This window comes from Tiliqua scincoides, chromosome 1, assembly GCF_035046505.1.
Source record: "Tiliqua scincoides isolate rTilSci1 chromosome 1, rTilSci1.hap2, whole genome shotgun sequence".
In the NCBI taxonomy this organism is placed as follows: Eukaryota; Metazoa; Chordata; class Lepidosauria; order Squamata; family Scincidae; genus Tiliqua; species Tiliqua scincoides.
Genome location: NC_089821.1, coordinates 256,799,981 through 256,821,508, shown reverse-complemented (window position 1 = coordinate 256,821,508; position 21,528 = coordinate 256,799,981). Strand labels below are relative to the sequence as shown.

The 21,528-nt window shown below is 42.5% G+C and overlaps 1 protein-coding gene across 1 annotated transcript in view; it reads right to left on the bottom strand.

Annotated features, from left to right (window-relative positions):
* Positions 1-21,528, bottom strand: part of KCNH1 (potassium voltage-gated channel subfamily H member 1) — a 267,482-nt gene that overhangs the window by 208,052 nt on the left and 37,902 nt on the right. Inside the window, exons 4-6 of the mRNA XM_066611753.1 lie at positions 17,598-17,726; positions 8,233-8,351; positions 3,928-4,320 (exon numbers count right to left, since the gene is read on the bottom strand). Coding sequence (XP_066467850.1) covers positions 3,928-4,320; positions 8,233-8,351; positions 17,598-17,726 — 641 coding nt within the window. The remainder of the gene's footprint in view (positions 1-3,927; positions 4,321-8,232; positions 8,352-17,597; positions 17,727-21,528) is intronic.

The following is a 21,528-nucleotide window of genomic DNA, read 5'->3' as shown; positions in this document are numbered from 1 at the left end:
CTTAAATACAATTAGGGTACTACAATATAAGGCAAACAGAAACAGCTTCCAGAAGTTTTTATCCCTTCTTACCAGTTAGAACAGTGGTCCCCAACCTTTTTGGCACCAGGGACCAGTTTCAAGGAAAACCATTTTTACACCATTTTAGATCAGGGAAGGGGGATGGGGGATCATCAGGCACCTGCCCCTGCTAATGGCTGGGAAGAAGAGGGTTTCCCAAGTCCTCTCCAGGAGGACCTTGGCAGGGTGAGGCTTCCAGGGGATCTCAGACTAGGCTCCAGGGGGAAGGCAGTTACATTACCCCCCTTTGAAGATTACAGGCCTACGATAGCTCCCAGGCAGATGGCTGTTAGCTTTATAACCTTCTGCCTCACTACACTGCCTGCACATCAAAGGCCCTCCCGGCTTTATGGGACTGGTCAGCCTTCTTCGGCCCACCCATTCCTCTCTGGTGGGGTCAAAAAGGGGCCTCAGCTCCCTTTCCCTGGTGGATAGTGGCAATTCCCTCCTCCCTTGCAGGCTAGCTCCCCCTAGCCAGTCTGCTCCTGCCTTGCTGAGGTGTGCCTTCTGTGGCATTGGGGAGGCTTCCCACCTTGTGTCAGCTGTGGATGGTAGGTCTCTGAGCTGATCACCCCCTGATGGGAACAACCAGGGGCTGTGTGCCCATATCCAGCACCAGCCCGCCTCCACCATCATCATCCAGAGATGACCTAGGCAGCCCCGGGGTTCCCCTGCACTTCCCCACCAGAGCAGTGGGGCTGAGCAAGGCATGGGGAGGCTGAACACTTGCTCCCCAACAGCCGCCCCTTGTGCTCTCTTGCCCTCCTCCCACTGCATCTGTTGAGGCTGGTCACTTGGTCCCTGACAGTTTTGCTGGCTCACCTGCTGCTCACTTCCTGCTGTGCAGCCCAGTTCCTAACAGGTTCTTGGCCCGGGGGTTGGGGACCCCTGAGTTAGAACATTCCAACAAGACTAACCTCAGGATTTCAAGGACCTTATCATCAAACCAAAAGTCAACTGATATAATGAATAACCAGGTTGGCACTACCATTAGGGCAACTAGGCAGCCAACTAGGCTATATTATATTTTCTTTTTTATTTTAAGATAAATACCACAACAATGCTACGGAATATAATTAAAGTCTTATTAAAAATTTCTATTTCAGTTAGCCTTGCCTAGGGTGCAAAACAGCCTGGCATATAGCAGTGCTGAAGGGACTAGAAATAGAACTCTGTGCTGAATTTTGCTTCTGGCCAGAAACTTCAGGAGAAACTGAAGCATGCCAGAAGTGAACCCAACATACCCAATTAACTGTTCTTGGAAAACAAGAATACATTATTTGAACAATTGCCTGTCCCGTCCAGTCCCCCGTCCCCCATGTAGAACTGTTGTCAGATTCTTCTCAGTCAGTACTGACAGTAGATTCATATGGTAACCAGAAAAAAAGCCCAAATGAAAAATGCTCACACAAACTTTGCCCACATGGATTGGGGGGAGATTCAGGGCCAGATCCAGAGCAGTGTGTGCTGGCTCACCACCGGTGCATGCTGTTGCAAACATGCCATAAGGCACGTTTGAGAGCATTACTGCCAGCCCAGCACAAGTTCAAACTGGGACAGCATTGGTTGGAGGCTGGTGATTCGCTGCCAGGCACTCCCTGTGAAGTGCTTGGCAGTAGAGAGGTAAGTTGGGGCATGGGGGAGACGGGGAGGAGGCATTCCAGGGCAGGCAGAAGGCAGGGGAAGGTGGGGGGTGAGAGTGAGCGAACGGGGCAGGGCAGGAGGAAGGCAAGACCAGCTGAGCTCAGCTCCACCAGATCCAGAGCCCCATGTCAGGCCTTGTGGCCCGACATGAGGCTTCTTGATTCTATCAATCCTATCCCATTTCCAGGCCTGGAGGAGGCAGGCAACAAATGTGTCCACAACTTAAGAAGCCCTCAGTGATTGCCTCTCTACCACAGGATGCAGTGCATGCCCCATTGGCAAATCTGCACCAGCACTGGAAAATGGGATAGGATTAGACCTGCAGTTTTCAAACTCTCCAGCAGTTTGAAACCCGCAGTAAGTCTTTGCGGGAGCGGGGGGGGGAAGGCAGCAGGGGCAGGGGGAAGGTAGCGATGTGATCCTGGGGATCGCGTTGCTCAGGGGGCTGCAGGGACTGGGATGCACTCACCAGTCCCTGCAGCAGCCATCCCTGTGTGCGGGGAGCCCTGCACGAGCACCTGCAGGGCACCCCATGTCAGGGAAAGGGAGAGTGGAGTAATCTGCTCTGCCTCCGAAAAAGCGGAAGCAGAGTGCGATCGCCCCACTCTCCCTTTCCCTGACCTGGGGCGTCCTGCAGGCGCTTGCACAGGGCTCCCCGCACACAGGGACGGCTGCTGCAGGGACACGGGTGCACCCCAGTCCCTGCAGCCCCGTCAGAAGGGAAAGCGGAGTGATCGTGCTCCGCATCCGTTTTTGCAGAGTGGGGCGCGATTGCTCCACTTTCACTTTTCCTGACCTGGGGAGCCCTGCCGAAGGTTGCGCAGGGCTCCCCACAACCCCTGGAGGCTGCAGGAGGCTTGGGCAAGTGCATCCAAGCCCCTGCAGCCCCCCTGAGCCTTCCCCCTGTCTCCTGGCTGCCCCCACCCCTTAAGGGGGCAGAGGCCAGAACCCACAGGCTGGGGCATTGCAACACTCCAGTTTGAATACCACTGGATTAGACCCTTAGATTGCAGTGAATGTGCTGGACAGCTGCAGCCACTTGGAGGCAAAAGGACCACAGAATTAAAAGTAGCACCTGCAAGAAGGAAAAGGGTGTGGATGAAGAAGGAAGGAGCTTGGAGAGATTGACTGCCCAATCCTATGCATGTCTACTCAGATGTAAGTCCCATTAGAGCCAATGGGGCTTACTCCCAGGAAAGTGTGGATATGATTGGGCTGTGCCAGAGCAGAAGGAAGGAGCTTGGAGGAGAGAGAACTAAACTGCTGGATTAATGGACTGAGCTGGGTCAGCTGATGGACTACTGGATCTGTTGACTAACAGATAGATGGCTGAATTGACTTCTGAGGATTGCTGGAACAGAGACTACTGGAAACACTGGAGGTTGGTGTGCGGCTGCCATGCCCAAGACCTGCTGAGGGCCAAGGTATTGCTGTAGTAGCTGGAGAAGCTGCTGGCAGGAGAGGGGAGGAAGGAGGACCTCTGCAGGTTGAACAGGTGAGCTACCCTGGTGATGGAGTGCTGCAATATAGAACTGGGGCCATTGCTGGGGAACACACGGAACCAATTAGCTTAAAGTGGGTATAATTCTCTAAGCAAAGCTTGGACCAGGAATCTGGTAAAACAAGAAGTAAGCCCCATTTACTATCATTTTTAAAAGCATATACATAGTAGCCTGTTAAAACTAGAGATCTGTAACACTTCCCCAAATGCAGTCACATACCATGATAGCATCAAGTCTAATATATTAAAATTAAATATTGAAATGAATGGGGACCAACCTGAAATTGGCTCACAACCCACCTAGTGGGTCCCAACCCACAGTTTAAGAAACACTGAGATAGAGGAACTAGGAAAAGGAACAGGGATAAGATCCTTGCACACATTGGTGCTGTCAGGATCCACCCCATTCCATTTCCCTCACCCCACAGGATGCAGCACACATTCCATTGGAGTAGCTGCATTAGTGATAGGAGTTTAGGATTGATCTGCTTGTTCCTGCTGAGCAACAGCTTCAACCTAGGTATGTTCCTTTAGCCAAAAGCATAATGTGTATGAATAGCGTTATATTTTTTAAAAGTATACATGCAGAACAAGAGCACAGCAAGGCAAAATGGTATCAATAGAGCATATAAGGATGCAAGCACCAGCCCAGTAAATTTACCCTATTTTTTTGTTTTGGTGAATGGTTTAATAAGCCATGAAAGCAAGACATTTGTACTCACCTCATCAACATTTTCAAATGCATTGATGACATCATATGGCAGGCAGGACAAAAGGTCAATAACAAACCATGTCTTCAAGTAGTTCATGCGAATCAGCTTTGGGTCAGAGATCACCTCTCCGGCTGGCCCAACAAAAGTTGTATGAAAATTAAGCACAATATCTACCAGAAAAATGACATCAACGATACTGTCCACTACCAGCCAGGCCACGTTGTTCTGTTTGGTTTTAAAGGAGACATTGTAAGGGACCAAAATAGCAGTGTAGAAGGTTAAAATCAGGATGACCCAATCCCAAGTGGTCTTGAAAACACAATAATGTAAAATGATGTGTGGTGGGGTCTTTGGTGCCTCTTGCTTGTACTGTGGGAGGATTTCAGAGCCCAATTGCAGTACCTGTGGGAACAAAAATTTTGATATTTTTAAAAACCCCTTCATTTTTTTTTCTCTATTTACTTACAGTTGTGGGTCATTCTTCTTAAAATGCTTGAAGTGACTTAAGCCCCAATCCTATGGGTGCATTATACCAGCACAACATGCGTAATTTGCTTTACGGCTGCCAAAAAAGCAACAACACCACAGCATGTGGCTTGGTCACTGCTACAAGCGGCAAACAGCTGGGTCCACATGAAGATGGACAAGGACATCCACCACTGCAGGTAAGCCTGCGCAGGGGTCAGGAGGGAGGGGGTGGATTGGGGCAGGGATGGGCAGAATGGGGAGGAGATGGGGCAGGGGGAGGACAGATCAGGCCCAGATCAGGAGTGGGTTCAGCATTTCAAACAGTTTCAAAACTGTTCCAAGTGCCCCAATGAAAATGGGGACCACTTTCGTATGTTTTGTCCAAAGTTGTGTGATTTCAATGGCCAGGTCTCAGTATTTTGTCATTTTTTTCTAGTTCTTTTTCACTGTCTCTGGCATCTCCAGGAACTGCAATATCAACTAGCCAGATGTTTTGATTTTCTATTATTGTTACATCAGGTGTATTATGTTCGAGGTGTCAGTTCATTTGAATTTTAAAGACCTTAAGGATCTTGACCTGTTCATTCTCCAACACCTTCTCAACGCGATGTTCCCAAACATTTTTCATTGCTGGCAAATTATAATTTTCACATAATGGCTAGTGGATTAATTTTGCAACTCTATTGTGTCTGACTTTGTAATCTGAGTGATTTTACTACATTCACATATCAGATGAGATACAGTCTCATCTTTTTCTTGGTAAAGTCTGCACTTTGGGTGCACTAATAACAATAATAAACCACTTTTGAACAGGGTAGTTCACAAAATGGTTTATGTAGAAATAAATCAATAAATGGCTTCCCTGGCTTCTCTTCCCAGGCTTGATCCACCTTTACGGGACAACATGGACTTTTGCCAGCGATATTGCTGGTAAATATTGGATTGGAGTGACCCACGGCAGCAGCAGGTGCTTATCCTGGGGAAGGGAACAAATGTTTCTTTTCCCAAGGAGGCCCCAGCATGCCAAAACTCCCCCACAGAATACAATAGGTGCCACATTGGTGCCACTGCAACGCCATGTTGGGCATTATTTGGATAGGGCTGCCCCACTGTCAATCCATAACATCATAAAACAATAGTTTAGAACAGGGGTGTCCAAACTTTTTGGCAGGAGGGCCACATCATCTCTCTGAGTCTGTGACGGGGGCCAGGAAAAAAGAATTAATTTACATTTCAAATTTGAATAAATTTACGTAAATGAATATATTAAAGATGGAACTTATATGAATGAATTAAGGTTTTGCAATAGGTCAAGGCCTATAAAAGGCCTTACACAAAGCAAGGCCAGCCTTTCCTTCACAGCAAGCAGTGGAGAAAGCCCATCCCACAGCTCACGCAAAAGGTTGAACAGTTACTATTCCACTGAGAGCAGTTGCGTGGGGCCAGTGCAGGCTCCAGCAAGTCTCCAGAGGGCCAGAAACTCATTGGAGACTGGAGGCTCCCTCCCCGTGGGCCACATTGGGAGTCCCTGAGGGCCGCAAGTGGCCCCCAGGCAGGGTTTGGGCACCCCTGATTTAGAACAACAGTCTCCTTTAAAGTTTAACTGTATTAGACTGGAAGTGTTTTAAATAACAGAGACCAAAAACAATCATAAATTTTTTGAAATGTAAAAAGCCTTGACATTATAAAAAAGTGGGGCTGGGCCTGCAAATGGGGTTCAGTATATGGTTAAAGCTGGGTGTTGAGCCTTCAAATGTTGATGGGGCCACCACTGTATAAAGCACTATGTAAAACTTTTTAATACAGGTTTTACTGAATTTCTTATACATATAAAAGTAATTTTCTCTTTATTTGCACATCAGAAGTCAGTTCTCAAAGTTATCAGAATGGTTTATTCATGTAAGACCATTTTAAAATTGAAACAAAAATGCAAATCAAGTCATCAATGACTATATTTCTCTATTTTCCCCCCCACACCTACTACATGAACTTTCAGAAAATCTATGTGTAGTGAAAATTGAATTTTAAAAAGACTAAATTGCTGGCCTTAAGGCCCAGGACACCTAATCTATGTCCTTCTTTCCATTTTTTTAAGTGCTCTGCAGTCCTGCTGGTGCCTAGTGAGGAAAGGTCAGACTGGGGTAAACGAGAGTCCCTCCCCTCTCAACAAGACTTCTGTAACCTGACCTACCTGCCTAAGAGGGAGGAGCTTCCTAGATGTACCACACTGACCCTGCCTGGAACTACTGGAGAACTGAATTTTAATAAGGCTTGTAAGCTTGAGAGATACAACTTTCCTACTGAATGTTTTTAATAAGCAGTGCTGAAAAGGAAGCATGAACTTCAGCTCCTTATATTGCTTATCCAGATCATATTTTTAAAGTGATGTCATACTTCTGTTTACACAGAAATGCACAAGTTAGGCTCTAATGGTAATACAGGTGGAGCCTGTTTATCCATGAATTTTATATCCTCCCTTCCCTGGCCTCAGAATGCTTTAAAAGACATTAAAATGTCACTTCTGGTTTCCTGAGGGAAACCAGAAGTAGCGTTTTTTAGTGCTACGGAGCCATTCTAAAGCCCACAGAGGCAGCAAGCAGACTCATGCGACCTTTTTGGGCTTCAGAAAGCCTTCCCGAGGCTACCAGAGCACAGCTCAGTTTGCCTTCAAAGGGTTTAAAAGGACCAAAATTCACTTTAAAACCTTTGAAGGTGAGGGGGGATATCCGGGGGGGGGGGTGTCAGATCCCCTGCAGATATCGAGGCCCACCTGTAAGTGAAAGTGATTGGGCAAAATCATTTGCCCAAGTGCTGCATCCCTCGTCGCCTCACAGAGCTGTGAAACAGCATGTTTCAGCTGTCTAGTCAGCTCTGAAACATTTGGAGATTATGCTGGGCAGCTACCAAAGATTTGCCACTGAGACCTGAGGCCCACAGCCTCCCAGTTGTGATGGTGGAATGACTCTTTCAGGGCACACCCAGATAGGAAGGGGCCCATGGAGGACAGTTTGCCAAGAGCCCCCTGAAACTGGCCTTGACATAGTACAAATAGCATCGACAGCATAACCAGAGGTAACAAACATAAGTCATTTAATTGGACACCAAGAATTTTTAATAATTAAAACAGTGGTCTCAAACACCCTGGCAGTTTGAGAATCCTGGTAACTCTTTGCAGGGTGGGGTGAAGGCAGTGATGTGATTACCAGAATCATGCAGCTGTCAGGGACCAAGGGACTTTTTTTAACCCTTCATGGGGTGAGTTGCCCCAGGTGGGTCACAATCACCTTTTTTCATTGTTCTGAGGCACTGAGAGCCCTGCAGGGGTCTTCCCACACATCCCAGAGGTAGGTGCAGGAAGAAGTAAATTAAAATAAAGCCCCTTGGTCCCGGCAGTGGTGCAATTCTAGGGATCGCGTTGCTGCCTTCCCCCCTTTCCTGCTGCTTAAAGGGGTCAGGAAAAGTGCTTCCCAGGTTGGTGAATCACAACCCACCAGTTTGAGAACCACTGGATTGTAGCATCCAGTTCTGCATCCCTGTTCAGGGAATACATGAATTACAGAACAATTTTTTTAAATCAGTACTGCAAGGGTGGAATTCTTATAACACCTACTACGTAAACCCTGTTGTGCATAAACTTACTTCTGACTTCTAAACATGCATAAAACCGCATTGTTGATCTGTGTGTGCTTTTTTTCTTGGTGGTTTAAATCCCTTGAATTTAAAAATCAGTGTTGACAGCTCCATTCCTACAGCTGGTACAGTATTTTAACACAAACAGGCAATTATTCCAAGAAACTGGTGACGTTTATTGTATCCTAATATTTACGTGGAACGATTGGACATTACCTCAGCAAGCCGGGAATGCTTATGAACATTCTCTCCTTTCTGAACACTTGGAGCAAGCTGCTGCAGGACTCCACGACTGCTTGTGAGTGCCCGTGTTAAGCGAGCAAACTTTCCCCAGCCTAAAGACAATGCAAAAAAAAAAAATTGCAAATGTTACTGCATGCAACCAATTCTGTTCAAGTCAATTGACTCTCAATGCCTTAACCAGTGTTTCTCAAACTGTGGGTCGGGCCCCACTGGGTGGGTTGCAAGTGAATTTCAGGTGGGTTTCCATCCATTTCAATATTTTATTTTTAATATATTAAACTTGATGCTACAATGGGATGTGACAGCTTTTGAGGAAATGTTACAGATCTGTACTTTTAACAGGCTACTATATATAAGCTTTTAATAATGATACTAAATGGGACTTACTCCTGGGTAAGTGTGGGTAGGATTTCAGCCTAGGATTGTTAAAAATTTTCCTGTTTGATGATGTCACTTCTGGTCATGACATCATTTCTGGTGGGTCCCGACAGATTCTTATTCTAAAAAGTAGGTCCTAGAGCTAAAAGTTGGAGAACCACTGCCTTAAGCAACACTGTGAGCAAAGTTGAAAAGCAGTATATAGGAATTAATAACAACACATGGGACAAATCATAACTCATAAAAACCACTCAAGGAGTAATCACTAATTTTACTGATATTATATGTTATTATTGTCTGAAAAGGCCCAGCATGCTACACATTTAAGTTCCACGCTATACTTAGATTTGTGCATTTTCCATTTAATAACTTCCAATTTTCATTGCCCACTATCCAAAATATATTCTCTGTAGTTGCACAATTGCACCTATGAACTCCTATTAGTCTCCATTCCAAATTAATTACATACAGGATACCAGAAAGTATAACCCCCCAAACAGAAGAAAGTTTAGAGATGGGCTTGCAAAACTACTAGATTCTGGGACTGTAAAGTGGCTAATAACCCAATCCTAACTGTTGGAGATGACTTTTGAGAGTCCCCTGGACTGCAAGGAGATTAAATCAGTCAATTCTACAGGAAATTAACCCTGACTGTTCATTGGAAGGACAGATGCTGAAGCTGAAGCTTAAATACTTTGGTCATCTCATGAGAAGGGAGGACTCTTTAGAAAAGATCCCGATGCTGGGAAAAATTGAAGGCAAAAGGAGAAGGTGATAGCAGAGGATGAGATGGTTAGATTGCCTCCTTGACACTATGAACATGAATTTGGACAAACTCCAAAAGCTAGTGGTAGACAGGGGGGCCTGGCGTGCTGTGGTCCATGGGGTCACAAGGAGTTGGGCACAACTTAATGACTGAACAACAACAACAAAATTCCTGCATGGCAATGCAGTGACGTTGGCACAGGCTCTGCTGCATCCTGGGGGAATTTTGGTTGCTGGAGGTCTCCTCTGGGTAAGCCCCAGCAGCCACTATGGTCAACTTGAACCTGCACCAGTGATATCACTGGCACAAGTTCAAGTTGATCTGTGCCTGCGGATCAGGCCCAGGAAGGGGGATAGGATATGACTCATGCTGTCACCACTGATCCCACCCCCCTCTGGGGCCTGATCTGCCCACTTCCACTGCCATCACCACCCTCCCCCGCCCTTTCCCTGCACCAGACTTACCTGCTCCAGTGGACATCCCCACAAGAGCTGGCATGCACAGGAAGGCTCTGGCCTTCCCATGGCATGCTGCCTAGAAACTCTGTCACAAGGCGCTTTATGGTGCTTTTCTGACAGTGCAAACTGATGGAGCATGCGCTCCACTGCACACCATCTCAACAGGATTGGGCCATAGGTATATACTGAAAAAGGATTAGCAAAAGAAATTAACAAGGTGTATGGGCGCTACTGCCACTATTTTCTTTTTCTAGTTTATACTGAAAAAGGGAAAGGAGACAGAGTGAAACAAGGATAATGAAGGAGGACAATACAGGTCCTCAAATCATGCAAGTATGTATAACTTTTTTCAATGAGAAAATTAAAAAAAACTCAGAAGTTAACTTGAACAAAAACAAAGGGTGAAATATCACAGAGTACAGTATAGACTACATCATTTTTTGCACAAATGTAATGGGAACCACTTCTTACTTAAATACCCAAAGTGCCAAGAATCTTTTATTACAATCCAGGAACAATTCACATGAGCAGCTTGCCATGAAGTGTGACATTGACATATTTGCATTTTTAGTTAAATGCATCTGTGCATCTATGAATTTATGTGAAGCATATTCAAGTTGATTTTATGTGTGTGTGTACAGACTGTAAAGAACAGTCTAGAAGAGGGATGTCAAACATAAGTCTGGACGTGACCCCTGAAAGTTCTTTATCTGACCCTCAGGCTCTCCTAGAACCACCACCAGGTGCTCTTAACTGCTGAGCTATGCTGAGGTGCCACTGCTGACTGGGCAGCCCACATGATACTTGCTTTACTGTATCTTGAAAATATTATCAAGATTTGCATATTTTCTCTTCTGTCATTTACAATTAATGAGTTCCTAAGTGAGAAGAAATGCTTATTTCTGGTCATCAACTGCTTAATGACATCACTTCCTGCTTAATGCCATCACTTCTGGCCCACAGCAGGTATCATGAATGCTATGAGGCCCACTATATGAAATGAGTGTGACACCCCTGGGTTAGAACTTAAAGATTTGTTGTCTTTGTACTAAGCATGTGCATGGCAAATTATTAGTACTATTAACCATTGGTGCTGGCCATGGTGCTGAAATGGAAGGTTTCATTTAATTGTTCTTATGCTTAGTTGTGACTTGGTTATGCATTCTCGTTTTGTGTACAATGTAGACCCAATTTATACACACTAGCAACTGTATGGAAGTTTATGTGCAGAGGCACATAATGTGGTTCCACAGGTTTTCCCCATTCCATCATACACTGCAAAATAAGGTAGTTTATAGTGGCATGGCAAAAAGCAATGGGCCTGCATGTGGAGCCTGGTGCATGTGGAAATTCTGCCACATGGAATGGTCACCAGTAGGTACACCTGAAGCAGTCACCATGTGTTGAAATACTGCATTTTGTTCACTTGGTTGCTGTGATCAGGATGCAAAGAACTGCACAAATAGGTCCATCTGACTAAGGGGGCTTTAGATTGTTATTTCATGAACACCAGTTCTCCATTCCATATAGGAAACTGCTGTTGAAATTGAGAAGACTTTCAAAAAGCATTTGTGATGTGGCATTGGACATTTGCTGTTAAAAGAGATCACAAATCAAAAAACTCACCAGGCATAACTAAGCCTTTGGATGTGTTCAAAGGAGTTATTTGGAGCCTGGCCAAGATTTGTATCTTCAGTAGTTGATTTATTTAAAATATCTTCTGATGTAAATATATTTTGTATAAGTTATGAAGTTTTTTGTTTGGGATGCCTAAATAAATTAGCCCAATTCAGGGCCCAATCCTATCCAATTTCCCAGTGCTCATACATCCACAATGTGGCCCCATGGTAAGAGAAAAAATATTCTCTTATATTGAGGAGGTCTCAATATAAGGTGACTGCTCCCCTCCGCAGGGTGCAGTGCACGCCCTTTTGGATAAGATTGAATAGGCTTGGGCCCTGTGTATATGTTAAATCAAATTAACTAGAATGATCTGGATTGTTAGATAATTGATTTTTCATTGTTTGGGTTAAACATTAATTCAAATGCTGTTGAACAATTATTATATTGTGAATTGTAGTTGTTTTGTTATATTAAGAAAGTTTATTGACCCAATCCAATGGGCCCACTGCCCCCAACCCTTCATGTGTTATGCCACTGTTTCAGAGAATCAGGGTACAGCTCCTTAGATTCAAGAAAAACTAGACAAATTCTTAAATTTTTCTGGAATAAAAGCTAGGATGGATGCAGTTACTAGACTGGTTCCATTATACTGATACTGATAAACATCTCATTTTTGAAAACTGACAAAAGTTTAAAGAAGTCAATACAGCATACTTTGCAGCACAAGTTTGATTTGATGACTGGTCAATCCTTAATTCAGACAACATGAGTGGTATCTCCTAGAACTTTACTGACATGATAAATGGCCTGATTCTATGCGATCCTGCCACCAGCGGAGTGCATGCTCTGTTGGTGGTGACTGCCTTATGTGTAAACCCGCACACTGATGGAGTGCTGGTGAGATGACCAGGGCCTTCTCCAACACACTAGAGGATCGCCGGCCACCTGCCAAGGCAGGTACGGTGGCTAGGGAGATGACCTGGCAGGGGAGGGCAGAAAGCGGAGGAGATGGGGACAAATCAGGTGTGGGAAGGGGATGGGTTTGGCAGTAGCAGCAGCCACCAAATCCTAGCCCAGTGGTCATTAACCTTTCTCATGCCATGACCCCAATAAACAAATAAATAATGAGCCTGGGAACCTACCATTGAACCCAGCCCCCTCCCGGGATCCTATCTGCCCACCAACACCCGGTAACACCCTCCCAGTACTGTTTACTGTAACCAAATATTCATTTTTCGATGAAATCTTGTGGTATGTCCCAGCAATTTCATTTTGCATTTCTTTAATTAAAAATTACAAAAAGATGCTGCCATCTACTACTACTTGCCATCTACGTGCTAGTAGTACTTGCTACTACTACTTGCCAGATGCTGCCATCTACTACTGTTTCATTTCATTTTGCATTTCTTTAATTAAAATTTCCTGTTAGCATTTCTTTAATTAAAAATTAAAAAAGATGCTGCCATCTACTACTACTTGCCATCTACTACTAGTAGTACTTGCTACTACTACTTGCCAGATGCTGCCATCTACTACTGTTTGTGTGTATGAATTAGACCTCCATGCGTCTCAGATACAGTATACGGTGGTGATAGAAAATGATGGCAAAGCATGACATTTTATGGAGTGTGACATTTTCTCCAAAGAACAGACCTCCCTGAGGGAAAAAGTCACATTTCACCACAACATAGTAGAATCTTAGAATAGAACAGTGTTTCGCACCAATGGTACAGGTAAGACAATTGGTACTTGAGGCGGTATCGAGTGGTATTCATGGGACCCTTGGACACCTACTGCCCAGTAGCAAGACCAAGAACACAACAAACAGCAGTATGAGGCTGGGCTGAGCAGCAGAGTTTCAAAGCATGCTTTCCTGTACTCAGAAAAGCCCTCCCTTTCACCCTGAGCCTCTTAGTGGTGTTTGTCGAGTTGCATCTGCCCCCCCCCCAGAAGTAATTGATAATAATGACATCACCAGTTACTTCCAGAGATACTTCAAATAGGTTTACCATGTGAAGTGGTACGGCAGAGAACAAATGTTGAGAAACCCTGTAATAGAATAAACCTTCTAGAACAGGGGTGTAAAATTAGTTTCATATAATGGACCGAAATGCATTCACGGCACCTGCTGAGGGCTGGAAGTGACATTGTTAAGCAGGAAATGATATCATTAAGCAGATGGCCAGAAATAAGCACTTTGTTCTCACACAGAAACACATTAGCAACAAACAACAGAAAAGAAAATGTGCAAATTTTGTTCATATTTTCAAGATATGAGAGAGCCCAATTATCATGCCGGGAGAGCTCAGTTATAATGGGGACTGGAGAAATTGCTTCTGGGGCCTCCATCTGGCCTGCACGCCTTGTGTTTGACACCCTGTTCTAGAGCATACTGGGCAGGAAGTATCAGATGTTCTATATAGGAACAATTGGTAAAGTTCAGATTCAAAAAGCATCTATATAGGCATTTGATTTGAAATCAGTTGTTTTTCATCACTCAGCTTATCTGTATACCATTTTGTTTCAAACAAGTCATCAATACTTAATAATTTTTCTGATATTTACATTTTTAAAAAATTACTTAGGCAGAATTACTTAGCAGCAGCATAAGCTGACAGGCAAGAAATATAAACATGAATGAAGCTGCCTTATTCAGGGTCAGACCATTAGTCCATCCAGCCCAGAACTGTCTGCATTTGATTAGCAGTGGTTCTCCAGGGTTTTAGACAGGATTCTTTCCCAGCTACCTGAAGGTATCAGGGAATGGAACTGGGATTTTCTGTATGCAAAACATGTACTCTACTACCTATCTACAGCTCTCTCCCCAAGGGTGAAGGTCAGAGTGATGAATAATTCAGAGACATAACAGGCTACCTCCTTTGTAGGTAGATACTTTAGGTTCACAATAGCACCTAATTCCTCATTTCTTCAGGCACCCTTTTCTTGCTTCTTTCCTTTTTTAAGGACAGAAAAAAAACAGTGGAGGTTTGATGCATATGACCTCAAATAAAGAACAGAAATAGAATTGGAAGTTTCCATTCTGAAAACATCTAAATGCTGTCTCTCACTACAGCCCCTCTATAGTGCTGTTTTCAGATAAGAGGGAGAAATTGGAGAATGAATGAGAGCAAGAACTGTCACTCTGCATGTAAAACAGTAGGCAAGGACAGAAGAAAACCAGAGGGAAGGCCAGAATCAGTAGCATCTACGCGTATAATAGAACATGATTTGAGGATGTCCCATTGCACCCTAGAACACAGGAATCCTTGCTTACATCCTCTTAATCTTATTACAACACATCACTTTAGAAGCCTGAGGAGAGACATAGCTGTCTCCTGTACATAGAAAATAGACAAGGACTGATTATTCTCATTAACCAGTGAAGACAGGTGAAAATTCAGTGGATTGAAGACTACAGTCCAGAATGCCAACAGATAGGGAAAGTTCTTTTTGGCAGTTATATTAAATTCAAAGAAAGCAAAAAATCTAAGCCTGGGACTATACAAAGTTAAACTTGACGCACTTTCTACAGTATTGCAAGGATCACAAGACTGTGAAACTAGTTCTGTGAACTCAGTGCACTAGAGAGGCAATCCCACATAAAAATACACATACCTGGAATAAGCCTCACTGAACACACCAGGATTTACCTATGAGTAAACATGTATAGAATTAGGTTGTAAACAGCCTCATCTAGCCTTGTTTGGGAGTCAGTGCATACAGAATTTGGAACATTATATTTGCTTTTTCTCCCACAATACCCTGGCCCCCTCCCTGCCCCAATCCTTGCCACATGGAAAACTGCTTTTAAAATTGAAGAGCATTTCAAAAGCTGATTGTGCTACGGCATGGGGTTGTTGGAGGGGAAAATTGAAAGAAAAAAATGTTATTCAACTGGGCTAACACAAGTCTCTTCCTCAAGCCCTCAGCACTTCTTTTTAATGTAGTTTGATACTCTAATTTACATAACAGCAAAATTAAAAATCCACTCCCAAATCTCACATACAGAACAATAAACCTAACTGACAGACAATTTTCTTCAACAATGCCTTGATCAGGGCTAATAAATGCTAAGCTATTATTCCGCAGTGTCACTGTGATCTATGTCCTTTCCCCTGAATGGTTAATGAGGACAGATAATATTCAATGGTTCTAGTTATCTGTGAACAGCTCATCAAAGCTGAAGTTACTGTATACTATTTATATTAACACAAAAGACATACAACCTTTTTGACTCGTAAAATAACGAATTCAAAACTCAGTCAATCAGAACAACTTTATGTTGAGTCATATCACTGATTCATCTAGCCCAGTACTTTCTATTCTAGGGTATGATTCTGCAGCTGGAGACTATCTGGCCCTCAAGTTTGCCACCACTAACCTTCTACTTCCTTAAATTTGTGTTTGTGAAGGACATAGCAGCACTGAGAGGATGTAGGAGGAAACAAAGCACAAAACTGAAGAGAGCTTCTTACACGTTTACACAGAAATTCGGGCACTGTCACGTGGGGCAGCTGGTATCATGTTCAAACACACTGCTTGCAGAGTGGCTCTTGCTATTGCCTTGAACAAAGTTGGAGAGTGCCCAAAAGTAAGGGCATGTCATTGGTCCAAATAATATTTCAAAGTTAGTGCTTTATGTCCTACAGTTTTCTTGTACATTCAGTTTATCTTTATATTTTGTTTAAAATATAAATTAAAATATTTTAAATAAGTTCAGTATTTACCCAAGCATTTGTATCCAACCTTTCGCCTCCAAAAAGCCCCCCCCCCAACCAAGGCAGCTTACAACTTTTTAAAAATATGAATATAATAGTGGGCTAGCAGCATTGGATTCTCTAAGAGATGATGTTATAGTTTCATCTGGCCTTGAAGTTACCTGTTCTTCTATTGAATATGCACACTTCTAAGAGTAGGCACATTTAAATGCACATGTGATTAATTTACAAGGTGATTGCATATACCATGCAGCTTTTCCAAGTTAACCACTTCCACAGTGAGCATAACATAAAGGAATCTACAATAAGAAGCATAAGCAAAAGCTCTACTAACTTCTTTAAACATCAGCATTTATAGTGTCCGCACTTCACAGAGCCTCAAAATGAACAGCATTTTTTTCTAGCATTTCATCTGTCTCTCTCCATGTCACTTTGAGATAATAGATGCCTATTCACTTCTGTGGATTTGTTAATCTCCTGTCACTAATGCTAGACATACATATTCTTTAGAATGTCACAATTTGCTCAGAAGATTTCAAAGTTATACTCAACAGTCAATATGTTTAAAGATAAGATATGTTATAACTCTGCCAATGGCTGTTAGGTGTGTGCGTGCGAATGTATGTGCATGCATGCATTAACAACCACCACAAGTAAGTCCCAGAAAGTCATAGCACCACTCTATATATCATTGATTAGGAGCCCAATCCAGCTCAAATTCCCCTGTGCCAATGAAGAAACACAGCAAAGGGAAAGGGTTAACTCCTCTGCAGCTGAAATGCAAAGAACATTTATTGCTATTTGACCCTTAGACACCAGGAAAACCTGGTTTTATTCACCCAAGTCTTCTGACTCAGGTTTGCTGCTATTTTTAGTGTGTGAACATTTGCTTCCACAAACTTTATTTTCTGAGGCTGCTTTTCTTTTAGTCCTCTGCTTTCAGTATTTCAGTGTTGCCTATTTTGTTTGAGCATGGTTTTCTCTTTTAGTTGCCTTTGTAGTAATATTGTCATTATCTGACTTGAAAGTTACCTTGTAGCATTTGGATAAAGTATGGTATAAATATATCAAACAAGCAAAGGAAAGCCTGTAGAAGTGCCTTCAACAGTGGGATGAGGTTGTGAAGGTTTTCATACCATGACAATAAGCATCATTTCCTGCCTCTTTCTGCAGATCAAGTCATTGTTGAAGGCACGGGTGAGGCCTGGTTAAAAAAACTGGCAAGTCTACTCACGTTATATTGAGTAGAAACAAGAAACAGTGATGCTCATTGCATTACAAAACTTTTAAGCACTTTGATCTAACACTAAAACTGCTGTAAAATAATGAAATTACACTGAAAAAATTGAAACAAATGAATAAAGTTCTGTATTTGTAAAAAAACAAATCACATACCTTTGCAGGAATCATCTTCAATAGGTTGTTTGAAAGCTGTTATGTCACTGAAAGTGCAAAGAAACAAAACTACTTTATCCTGTTCATTTCGAATTGGAGCAATTTTCACAAAGAACCAAACAGGTGTCCCTGGAGGAAAAATGACATAGAAAAGTTGGTAAATTACAAAAAATGTGCAGAACATGCCACCTATACAGTTTTATAAGAAAGCCATGTGAAAATACCATCTCTTTTGCAAACAAGCAGAAGGAGCATTAAGGTGACTGCAGAACAGAAGAATGAATTTGGGCTGCAGTCCTATATACACTTTCCTAGATGTAAGCCCTACACAATGGGACTTACTTATGAGTAGACATGGATAGGATTGCATTCTTACTGTCCAATCTTATTGTTCCTGTTCCCCCTCGCCAATGCAGCAATGCTGCATCCTGCTGCGGAGGCAGTTACAGAGGTCTCCTCTGGGTAAGGGAACATTCATTCCCTTACCTGAGGGTAAGCCTCTACAGAGCGCATGGGTCTACTAGGACCTTTACTAGAGAATTTGCAGGTTCCCATAAACCTGCACTGCAGGGACCAGGGAGAGGGCTAGGATTCAGTGGCTGCTGCTGCCTCCAAACCTCCTTCCTTCCCAGACCTGATCTGCCCTGTTCCACACTGTTGCAACCTCATCCCACCATATCTCGCCCCAGTTTGTGGTGGCAGCTTCAAAATGGCTGCTGGCAGTATGTTGTGAGCACTGCTGTATGACCTATTACACTGTCAAAACTAGCCCAATAGGATTGGCCTGTAAGTTAAGCCTAATATACAGTGTAGGCAGTGTATAATTTACAGTAATTACACTAATACACTAATAAGCCTAATTTACAGGGAGGCTGTGTATAATTTAAATTTGGTACCCCAAGATCACCAACACTACTAGATTAACAAACAACGGAGTTGTTGAATTGGGGACTTTTCTTTAGAAAAATAAATGAAGGAATTTGACACTTAGGTAGGAACTTAGGCTGAAACAAGAGCAGCAGAAAGTTAAAAAGAAAATTAAGCTTAGATAAAATAGTCATCTTGAACGTAGCTATATACCATAACAGTGATGAAGAAATCAGTGTTTCATATCTGCTTTTAACTTCTGCCAGATCACTGTGGAACTGAGCCTCTGAAGTTGTGACAAGCATCCCAGAACATGGATAACTACATTTTTTTATGTTAGTTGACTCTCCTTTTCCTAGCATTTTTTAAAATTGGGAATTTGGCATCAACGGCAGCATTAAAGGAAAAGTGATAGGATTTTGCAAAATTTGTTTTAAATCCCATCAGTACTCCATATTATTCAGTAGCAGAAATAAATGCTAACATCATGGTTATGGAATTTGATAGGCAAATGGCAATATTGTCTGCAAACATGTTAGTTAAATGTACATTTACTCCTTGAGATAAACATTAATATTTAGGCAATTATTAAGCCAGTTAGCTAGAAATTATAAAGAGTGAGATTATAAACAGTAAGGGGGCCGGGGTGACCCTGCTTCATGCCCCCAGATAATGTAATCCTGTTGGAGTTCAACAAATTAGAACTAGAATCATGCACCTGTCCCTCCATACAAAGGCAATTAGCATTCAGTTTCTGACCACTGGAAGAAAAAATTGCCATTCTCACCTGTCAAATGCTTCATGGGCATTCAGTAAAGGAACAGTGAGTGGGGTTCTTGAAATGCTTGACTCACAACATGTTCAGCATTCACCTGATACAATCTGCAATCTAGCAGCCAAGTATGAACCCTGACTGATCCATAGGGACACAAATGGAGATTGTTTTATTGAGTCTAGTTGCCAAGATTGCAGAATTAGAGCTAATATGCACATTCAGCAAAATCACATGATATACTGTAACTGCTGTTATAATGCACAAGACCTGCCAAGAGTTTGGAATGTCACCTCTCCCCCAAGAATCAAACTGAAAAGGCCTAACAAACACTGTAGGAAAATGTGAGCAAACTTCCTATAAAATTCACTTGGAAAACTATCAGTATCAGGGGATTTATATTTTTACAATTCTTTAATACCAACTGTTCATCTTTGGAAATCTGCTGATTAGAATTCTAGGTGTTCCAAGCCTAAGACTTAAAGTTCTCACTTATCAAGAAATGGCAGCTGGATCATGTGGGCAGAAAATATAAAAAGCAATGTATAAATTAATAGATAATTGATTTCATTACCTGAAAATACCCTCCTGCCATTAGCCACTACAATTTTGTTAATTCTAGTCTGGGTCACTTTCCTGCACACCCAATTTGCCAGAAATTTTGATTTTTTAATTGCCCCGTTTGTAGTAGCCTCATTGTCTGAACTGCTTTATAATTATATTTATAATATAATAACATTATATTATAGTGTTTATAATATAATGCATCATCTGAATGTTTATAAGTGTCTGTATGAAATATTAGGGCAGTACTGTAAAATTTGATCATACCACTGAGTGAAGATGAGCTGCAAGGAAATTACTGAGTTATCATGTATTTCAGTTCTTTAAAAGGGAGACAGAACAATACAAGAGAATATCTAACATAGTCAGAAGCCCATGGAGAGGCAAACAACCTTCATTTATCTCAAACCTAGGCTCAAGGAGCCACATGCCAGGAGTAGATATTCAAAGAACAAGAACCTAAGAAATTTTCCCCCTACCTCCAACCTACCAACCCTCCAAATAAACAATGTTGATGGGCTCAGCCAAAATTGATAACAATTGTGGTATGTGAATGAATTGCAGTCAGCAAGGCATTTGCATATTAGTGGGGAATAGATCAGAAAAATACCAAGGATCAAATATGTAAACCTGTGGGTTGGGCAAAAATAGGTTAACAGGTAGAATCAAAAAGATGATTAAAAACAGGGCTAAAATCCTTAACAAGCATGGAGTGGGATTTCCTCTTGGGTAGAATGCCTGTTCAGAAGCACACTCAGAATGTTCCAGAATGTCCATATTTTTCATTTTACTTTGTGACTATTTACACTGCAGAGTCTTTATACTCTGCTGAGTTTGTGGTGAGTTCTGCATCATTAGCATTGTCGTCTTCTCCATGCAACGGGGGAGGGGCGCTAAATGTTGAGATCAGTAAGTATGATGTGTATGTCTTTCCTGCAGGTGAGAGTCTAGAGCTCTCTGTCCTTGAAAAATGATTAACTTAAAAGAAATCTTCAGAGATATGAAATCCCAGCATTTTGTAGTTTCTCAGTGAACAGTCATGGATGCTTATGCTTTCTCAATATCTCTGGACACAAATCTTGCAGCATCAGAATAGGGGTTTCCTATTCCAAGAGCCCGCATCAACTGATTGTTAACCTTGAATCAGGTGAAGCATATTATAATGTCCCTTACCAGACAGAAGGGATGGCCCTTGGAGGGAAGGCTCAGTAGGCACACATCAGCTTGGGAGAGAAGGCTGTTAAACCAAGCCACTAAAAATTCTATCATTCCTCCCGCTTCCTCCTGTTCAAGGACACCATGAAGTCTAAAACTAGAGTATCAACCTCCATTTTCAAGACTCTTCCATTCCTGAAGCTTCAGCTACAGTTCTCTTGCTTTCCTAGTCACTTTCATAATTGTCTGTTGATTGCATATATTTAAATCCTTTGAGTTGCTTGTCTACTATTTGACTAATAGCAGTTATTTTGATTATTCCTTCTGAAATTGATGTCCCCAAGGACTTAAGAACAGTCATTCACCTGTTACTTAAACCTTCACAGAGCTGTGTCAGTTGGTCACCTGTAACACCAAATCATTTGAATTGCAGCCTTTCTCTATTCTTAGATTGCAACGCTATGCTATATTCCTCAACTTTGCTTGAGCAAAGGAGTGCATTTTTTGGCTCAAACTAATTGTTTAGAATCTTTTATGTTGGTGTGGCAGGTCTGGATTCCAGAGAAAAAGAAC